Here is a 9,787-nt window from a genome sequence, read left to right as displayed (position 1 = left end):
AACATAATCAAATATAAAAATTTAAAATATAAATACTATTTTTAATATCTATATGTATTAATTTTAAATTTAATCAACTAACTAGTTTTTATTTAGTAGAAAAATATTATATAATAAAATATAACTAAAATAAAATAAATGTAATAATTTAAGATCAATATCCTTGTTTGTTTTTGATACAGATAGTATTGGAGGTATTTATACTAAATTGTTTTCCAAATATAAAGACATCAAAATTAAATGTATGTGATTATATAATGTATTTATAATAATATATTAACCAAAAACAAAAAACATATAACTAAAAGCACATTTTTAAAAAAATAAATATATTTAACACATCTAAACAACCTAACTTAGTTAAATTCCATTAAATATAATTCTCTATGTCCCAGCTGTAAATCTCTAACTTTTATTAATGTTTTTAATCATTTGTCACAAACTTCTATGAGAATAAGAATAAGAAAAGAAATCATGCCGTCTTGATAGATCCACAAGGAATTTGACAGTATAAACCGGCCAACTTGTCAAAACAAGACACCCATCCACGTGGAAAGCCAAGATCAGAAGAAAAATTGAGAGAACCATCACATAAAACAAGCAAACAGGCACAGCCTACCATCTTTGTAAATATCAACAATTCACCTCATTGCAGGCCGCTGCCTTGTAAATTATTTTCTAATCACAAGGGAAGCCAAATTTCATCACTGTAAATTTCAAAACCCTGTAATATGTTCAATTGTTTTAACACCTGAACAGATATTTTTAATGCAAAATGGTATAATAAGCATTTCATGAATTGACAGGGTCTATGATTGGCACAAACCCATATTTTTTTAGTGCAGAAAAGGTACATTGGGTATATCATGAATTCGTACAATTTATGCTTATAAATCAGCCCAAGGGAGATGTCAGGACTACCACAATGGCAGGCAGGAAAATCTCACATACCCACATGAAAATAATAACAAGAGCAATATTTGTTCTCTGCCTGTTCCAATCAGTAGCATATTTCTGTGTTGCAGAAGATGAGAATGTTATTCGGGCTCTGTTGGAGTCTTCCAAAGCTATGGATAAGAACCAATCAGTTCTGACCAGCTGGAAAGAAGACACAGACCCCTGTAAATGGACTGGAATAACCTGCAAAGGTGGCAGCCATGTTACACATATTGTGTTAGAAGGCCTCCAGCTCAATGGGACCCTTGATTCAAAAGCCCTCTGTCAGGTAGAAATTTGGTTTTTGAATTACATCATTTTTCAGATGATTTGCAGAATTTAACACTGGTAATTGCTATGGTTTATCCACCTGTCTTTTTTGTGATTTTATATCAAATTTACAGAATCAGTTAGCCATTCAATATGAGAGTAGAAACTTTATCAAATACTGTTAGTTCCACCAAAATCATATGATTTCTTATAATTGAATTTTATATTAAATCTATAGAATCATTCAGTTATTCAATATGAGAGCATGAGCTTTAGACTAAAATCTATTTGATTAAAAGTCAAGGACTGAGGATTATCCATTCTGCCAAAATAGCTTGAGTATATGATCCCTTATAATTGAATTTTAGCGCACATAATCATTTGGCTATGTAATATGAGAGCACGAGCTTTAGACTGAAAACCTCTTCCATTAAAGCCAAGGACTGAGAATTACTCATTGAGCCAGAATTATCCTCTATATCAAATCCACAAAATCATTTAGCTATCTTATATGAGAATATGAGCTTTAGACTTAAACCTCTTAGATTACAAGTCAAAGACTGAGGATTATCTATTCTGTCAAAATTGTCTAATCACAATCCCTCAAAATTAAATTCTATGTCAAACCCATAGAATCATTTAGCTTAACGCTGAAGCCTCTTCGATTAAAAGTCAAGAATTGAGGACTATCCATTCCATCAAAATCACCTGAGTACAATCCCTTGTAGTTGAGTTCTATATCAAACCACACAGAATCATCTAGCTATCCAATATGAGAGAAAAGCTTTAAGCTGGAACTTGTCATTTAAAAATCAGAGATTAAGGACTATCCATTCGACCAAAATTACCTGAACATGATCCCTTAAAATTGAATTCTATATCAAACCCACAAAATCATTTAACTACCCAATATAAGAACATAAGCTTTAGGCTGAAACATCTTCCACTAAAAGTCAGATTGAAAACTATACATTCTACCAAAATTGTCTTTGCATGATTCCTTAAAATTGAGTTCTATATCAAATTGACAAAACCATTTAGATATCTAATAGAATAGGACTAAAACTATTCACTAAAAATCAAAAACTGAAGAATACTCACTCCACCAAAAATATCTACACAAAAATTTTAGAATAGGAAAATATCATTTACATAAAAATTTATTTATTATTTCTGCACTTCAGTAGTAGTTACATATTATAAGTAACAAATAGATCTACCCAGAATTTCTAACCCTCGGAATTTTCTTCTTCTCACAGGTAAAAACCCTAAGAGTCCTGAGCCTGCAAGACATTGGCATTCAAGGCCCTCTTTCCTCAGACATATCAGCCTGCACGAACATACAGCGAATATATCTGAGAAACAACAAACTGTCAGGGCCCATACCTGAGGAACTGACCGGCCTGAATCGGTTACAACTCCTGGACCTCTCCAACAACTACTTTTCAGGCCCGGTTCCGGCCTTCAATGGCGCCTCCATTACCCTCGACATCTCGGGAAATCCGGCCCTATGTGGTGGACCCCAAATGCAGCAATGCAGCATTGAACCTGCAGCCAGTCCGGTAACATCTCACCGGAAAAAGAGAGCTGCCGCCCGGTTCGCCATGTGGGCGGGCTACGTTGCTTTGGCAGTAACGCTGCTCTTTGTCTTCACCTTCATTTTTCTCCACCGCAAAAAGTACTACAACAAAATAGAGGCGAAGGTGGAGAAGGTCCGTAGCGGGTGGAGCGCTACACCCTCTAAAGCTACGACACCTGGAACGATGACACCGTCGAAAATGAACAAAAGCTCCGAGTTTTTGACATCTATGAGCTCGGAATACGCGGTGTCGATGGTGGACTCGAAGTCCACATCGCTCGTGTTTTTGGATGAGCGGCGGAAGGGCATGAAGTTCGAGGAGCTTCTTCGCTCCTCGGCTGAGCTGCTCGGACGAGGCGGCCTTGGGAGTCTCTATAGGGTTGTCTTGTACGATGGTAGCAGTTGGGTGGTGAAGAGAATCAGGGATATTCGTGTCCCTCGACAGGACTTTGAGCGACGAATGGCACTGATCGGCCGGCTTAAACATCCCAATGTTCTACCTCTGGTGGCATATTATTGTTCTAAGGAAGAGAAGCTACTTGTCTATGATCATCTACGCAACGGAAGCATTTCTACACTGCTGCATGGTAATTCTTATTTCTTAACTCATTTTTATTTTGGTCGAGCTTAAATAACACACTTTAATCTTTAACCTTTTTAGGTGTTCATTTGGAATTACCTTAGCTTCTCTAATAGGGCTTGTATATTAATGTGATTTAAGATGAGCCAACTAAACAAGTCAAAGCTTAAAGTTTGTTTTTTAAGCGGAAAGAATCCATCCTGATTGGACTTAAACAACACACCCCAAGCTTTGACTTGTTTATATGGCTCATCTAAAGTCACACTTGCTTCCCCTATAGGATCTACCAATTAATGTGATTTAAGATGGGTCGCTTAAACATGTCAAAACTTAGTGGGTTTTTAATGCCAAAACGATCCAACCTAACTAAACTTAAACAACACACTCTAAACTTTGACTTGTTAGGTGGCTCGTCTGAACTCACACTCGCTTTTCCATTAAGGTCCACCTGTTAGCGTGATTTAAGATGGGTCGTCTAAAGAAGTCAAAACTTAGAGTGTGCTCTTTAAGTTGAAATTTTCCACCAAACTTGAATAACACACTCTTAAGTTTTGACTTGTTTAGGTGGCTCATTTGAAGTTAGAGTGGCTTTATAGGATCCACCTAGTAATGTGATTTAAGATGAGCCACCTAAACAAGTCAAAACTTTAAGTGTTCCATTCAACCCAAAATAACACAACTCGATCAGAGTTAAACAACACACTGGAAGCTTTGAGTTGTTTAGGTGGTTCATCTGAAACCACGTTCAATTCTCTAAGAGGAACCATCTTTTAGTATGATTTATAATGAACCACACAAACAAGTCAAAGCTTAGAGTATGTTTTTAAAGCCAAAATTGAGTTGTTTAGATGGTCCATCTGAAACCACGCTCACTTCTCTAAGAGGAACCATCTCTTTGTATGATTTAAAATGAACCACATAAACAAGTCAAAGCTTAGAGTGTGTTTTTAAAGTCGAAATTTTCAATTGGACTTAAACAACACGCTCTAAACTTTGACTTGTTTAGATGATTCATGTAAAGTTAGAGTGGCTTTTCAGTAGGTCTAGTTCAATTTAAGATGAACCACATAAATAAGTCAAAGCTTAGAGCATGTTGTTTAAGTCAAAATAGCACATCATAAGCTTTAAATTGCTTAGGAGATCCATCTAAAGTCACACTGACTTCTCCAATACAATTCACCTTTTAGTATGATTTGAGATGAACCATATAAACAAATCAAAACTTAGAATAAGCTGAAATTTTGATTCTTACCACTGCTCCTTTCTTACAATCAAAAAATATATATATTACTTACTTTTTTATTGTGATCTCTACAGGGCACTTTGAAGACAAAAAACTGGACTGGCAGACAAGATTAGCAGTGGCAAGTGGAGTAGCCCATGGTCTTGCTTACCTCCATCACCAAAACCCAAACTCCCCTCATGCCAACCTCAAATCCTCCAACATCCTCCTCAATGACAAATATGAGCCCTGCATTTCAGAATATGGTCTATTCTTCCTCCTTGATGAACCTGCAGGAATTTCCCCAGGCCAATGGAGTGGCTACAAGGCACCAGAATACAACCAAACCAAAAGATTTACCCACAAATCTGATGTCTACAGCTTTGGCATCATGCTTCTAGAGCTCCTCACTGGAAAACCAGTGGACAGCTCAGGGCTGGATTTGCCCAGGTGGGTGACCTCTGTTGTTAGAGAAGAGTGGACTGTGGAAGTGTTTGATCAGAGCATGGTGCAAACTGGGTCTCACTCCAGTGAGGACAGAATGGTGCAACTGCTCAGAATTGCTGTGAGTTGTGTGTCTAATAATCCTGCATCCAGACCAGTAATGGCAGAGGTGTCTAGGCTTATTGACAAGCTTAAGGAGGCAGAAGAACAGAGTATTGATCAGAGTTATATGGAGTCCTCCTCTACTTCTACATCCTATGTTTCAGGCAATGCAACACCTGATAGAACTCCTATGTCTGTGAGTAGGTAGTAGGATTGTAATTCATGTAGGGTTTTCATTATGTTTTCTTTCATCACATTCCATGCCCTATTGGCAGGGTTTTGTGTAGAGGAGCTTTGTATTGGGTGTTGTATTTGTTGAGGCAGACCTTGTAATTTGGCCTGTATTGGATGTTAGTTTTTTCTTGAATAAGGCCTTTTGATTTTGGCCTGGTTAGGAGTAATTTAAGATAGATAATCTTTGGTTGAATTTTTTATGTAGAAATCAGCTCTAAGTTTATTTTTAATGTAGAAATCAGCTTAACATTTATATTTGAATGTAGAAATCAGTTCAAAGTTCATGTAAATGATATGTTGCCCTTTCAAAATAATAAATAAAATTTATTCATGAAATTTAATTTTGTTATTGATATTTATTAAATTGTTTTTTTGGACCTCACTTTCATTTAAACATTCAACAATATAATCTCAGTGAAGTTTGAACTTGGATGATAAGAACAAGACAACCACAACATAACCATCACCGTATCACTATCATCAATTTTTATAAATTGTAAAACTATTATGTAATCTATACTTTTATGAATATAAAGAATGTATTAATAAGATATTATATTATAGAATTATGTAAGAAGTTCTTGCTCAACAATAAATATTATAGTATAAGATGCTAATCAGCCAAATCAATGAGATTGATATATGACATATTGTCTCTTTTATTTGAACTTTATTATAATGTTTTTTTGTTGAATTTTAACTACTTTTTTAAACTTGGAATTCTTTCTAGTTTGAAGATGTCCCATCTACTTATAAGAAGAATTTGAGAATGGTTGATTTATAATTAATAGTAAAGATTCTTGAATGTGTGATCATATCATCTCATTCTTGATACTTGTTGAAAGCATAGGAAGCTAACCTAACTTTTTATTATTTTTGTTTTGTTCACATAAAGTAATTATCAATCAAGACACGCTAGCCAACATAATCACTCGATCTATGTATTTGTGTGTCTTTTTGTAACTTTTTAATCTTCATAGTCTAACTTACTATTATGTGTTTGGTCAAGGTGGCCTCCTTATCTTGTGAAAGTTGTGTTGTGAGCATTACTAATCCCCTCTTGATGTTGCAATAGTTTTTGGGGCCAAAGAAATCTATTTTAGAGGAGGTTTCTCATCATTCTCCAAGGGAGATGTTGAGAAATTTTAAGGAGATTAAAAAATTGATAATTGAGTTATCTAGTGGGAATTGGGTGTTCAAGGTGGCGTTTTGTTGGAATGGAAGGTTGTATTTTAGAGTATGCTTGAGAGCTATGCAATCTTGGGAATCTCTTCTATTGTTAAAATTGTGACGTGAAACTAAGCAAAACAGAAGTTTTGGAGAATGTTATTTTAAATCTTACAAGGGAATCACAAATAAAAATATGTACTATTCATCCATATGTTATATGATTGCTTGGCCATATGATGTTCCAAGGTATTTTTTTATAAGTTTTGTAGCTCTTATCTTTAGTTCTATGGAAAGCATAAATTGAGAGGTGTGTATTTACATAGTGTGAAGTGTTCATACAAACTTATGAAGAAAATGGAAGCTAAAGTTATCATATTTGATAATTCGTGTTGAAGTTGAGAGTTTGATAAAAAAAATCTCTCATATTTGCAAGTCATTTGATTGGCAAAGTCCTAGTTTGTCTAGTCCATAAGAATGCCAACATCAAAGCACAATAAGACAAATTTTCATTGTCTATTTGTAGGGGCTTCATTTTTAAGGTTCTTTGTTTTTGCATTTAGGGAGTTAATTATTATTCATACAATTGGCTTCATCTAAAATCTCTATTATTAAGGTTAGTGCAAAATTAGATGGTTCTAAATATAGAAACTAGAAATGTGAGATGAAGTAGATTCTGCAAATGAAAGGTTTGTGGGAGCTAGCAATAGAAGACAAACATACAAATGAACACAAGCACAAAAAAATGGACAGAATGGATATGAATGCATGGTATACCATTTTATAGTAAATTAATCCAACGATTAACCCTCATGTTTAGGATATGAAAACAATAATAGAAATATAGGAAACTTTCCAAACAATGTATGAAAGAACCAACAAATTAAAAGTGATGGAAATTAAAAGGAAATTAAGTCATTTGAAAATGAAGGGAGGAGATAGCATGAATGGTCAAATTTCAAATTTTAAAAAAATTGTGAAATCAACTTGCAATGATGAAGGTTAGATGTGAAGACTCTAAAATTGTATATTTTTTAATTGAAAGCCTCATAGACGAGTACCATTATTTTATACACACATTAGAGCTACATGAAAATTTGAGAATATCAAATTAGAAGAACTATATGGGGCTTTGTTGAATGAAGAAGATAGGGTTAAAAGTTCACAAGTGATCTAGCAAGGGTTATCAAACATTTATGGCTATAGAAAATAATAAGAATTACAATCATAGCAAATCATATCAAAATCAAGGGAAACTTTGGCTACTCAAGGAAATTAAAATAACGCATGGCATATTAATATGGGAGCCAAACAACATATGACTGATAATAAAAAATTCTTTAAGTTCTTTAGAATAAGTGAAAAGTGCAAAGATATTTCTTGGGGATGATAGTTCACATGAAATTGGAGGAACGGGTTCAATTTCAATGAAAAGACATCATGGTAAGAAGTTGGAAGTAACATACATGAATCTTGTACCTAATTCATTTTCAAATACTCTCTCATTAAGTTAACTAACTCAACATATTTATGTTGGCAATTGACACTCATCGGATTCATTTTGTTGTCATTGATGGCAACGGGATTAGATGGAAGTCATATGCCAGCATTAGGAGGCATTTACCGACAGACATCGGCAATGGAGTATCCAAGGTTACACCGGCACTGACACCGACACTAGCATCAACTACTTCAAGGAAGCCGACATCAGGCTTGGATCCGAAGGAAGTTTTATTTGTAAAAATCATTTTGTAATTATTGTATAAGACTGACATTGAATATCTTTTGTAATGTATTGTAAGCCGACATAAGGCATATTGTTTGTAATGGGTATATAGGTCAGTCTGCTAGGTCATTTTGATATAGACGGATAAGGAGATAGGAGAATATAGCAGAACTCTATAATGCAAAGTATGTGTATGTAGATCATTTGTAAGTGAATGTTATATCATGCAATGATCTATAGATAGCTTGGAAAGCATTCTTGGAGGAGAAGAGATATCAATAGAAATGTTCAGGGTTTATGAACTGGTACAGAGTAGAACTATAACTGGAACTATTTTTGGCATAGCAAATGCATTTTGTGAGTTCATTATTATTGTTTCATTTCAGCAGAAGCTTGTAGTCAGTGAGACTCTTTTTGTGGTGAGCAGTGTGCTCTAGGCAGTGTGCCTTCTTGCATGTGCAGGCCCCCATTATATGTAATATCCTTTCATATGGCCAGTGAACTGATATTGTGGGTCACAAATCCCACCGTGGTTTTTCCTCTTTGAGTTTTTCCACATATAAATTTTGTGTGTTATGGTGTTCATTTATGTGGATGGTTTATTTTCTTCAAGTTATATGTTTCTTCATTTACCGGTTTATATGTGTATGGTATAAAAGGATTAAATCTTATCTTACCGACAAAACACTGATTCACCTCCCCCCCCACCCTCTTAGTGTTCTTAGATCCCAGCAATTTATAAGGTGGGGTTCTATTCAAAGAAGTGTTTAATCAAGTATTTTAATGAAGTATTCAAAAATTTGGCTATAGGAGGAGAGTAGTAAAATATACAAATTTTAAAATCTATTGAAAACATATCTTACATGCTTGAAGTTTTTGGATTCAACTGTATATTTTGTTAGCATCAACGTTTCGGATCACACTCCACGATCCATGCTCTCATTTCTCTCTCTCATCCTGATGATGGATCATGGAGTGTGATCTGAAACGTTGATGCTAGCAAAATATACACAGTTGAATCAAGAAAGTTCAAGCATAATACATCATGAACTATGTAAATTTAATATCTTTGATGGATTACATTACTATAGGTTCTTCCACCAGTGAGTTGTGACATTGCAAATTTGGTCACTTAAACTATCAAAGTTTGGCTATGCTTTCAAAGACGAATATGGTTGATGGACTACCTTTGATAAGGGTAAACACAAACGTGTGTATTGGATGCATGATTAGAAAAAAAAACCAAAGACAAGTTTGAAAGGTCCACATGGAGGAAAGTAAATTTATTGAACTTGTTTGTAGTGATTTATGTGGACCTATGAATCCCCCATGAAGGGGAGCAACTAGATACATCTTCACATTCATTGATGATTATTCAAGGAAAGTTTGGGTCAACTTAAAAAGAAAAACGAAGTGTTTAACAAATTTTAAATATGTTTAAAGAATTTGTGGAAAAGTGAAGTGAGAATAAGATCAAACAAATAATGGTAGATAATATGTCAACAACAAGTTCAAACATTTTTTATG

General features: G+C 34.5%; 1 protein-coding gene across 1 annotated transcript; it reads left to right on the top strand.

The window, feature by feature from the left end:
• The first annotated feature begins 633 nt into the window (after positions 1-633).
• On the top strand, positions 634-5,618 carry LOC131029631 (probable inactive receptor kinase At2g26730). Its single transcript, XM_059218231.1, has 4 exons — positions 634-709; positions 807-1,225; positions 2,466-3,372; positions 4,683-5,618. The coding sequence occupies exons 2-4, from the start codon at positions 812-814 to the stop codon at positions 5,339-5,341; spliced, it is 1,980 nt and encodes a 659-aa protein (XP_059074214.1). The 5' UTR covers positions 634-709; positions 807-811; the 3' UTR covers positions 5,342-5,618.
• The last annotated feature ends 4,169 nt before the right edge of the window (positions 5,619-9,787 follow it).

Source organism: Cryptomeria japonica, chromosome 3 (genome assembly GCF_030272615.1).
Source record: "Cryptomeria japonica chromosome 3, Sugi_1.0, whole genome shotgun sequence".
NCBI classification, from domain to species: domain Eukaryota; kingdom Viridiplantae; phylum Streptophyta; class Pinopsida; order Cupressales; family Cupressaceae; genus Cryptomeria; species Cryptomeria japonica.
Note: the sequence above shows the minus strand (reverse complement) of the source record. Positions and strands in the feature narration are given on the sequence as shown.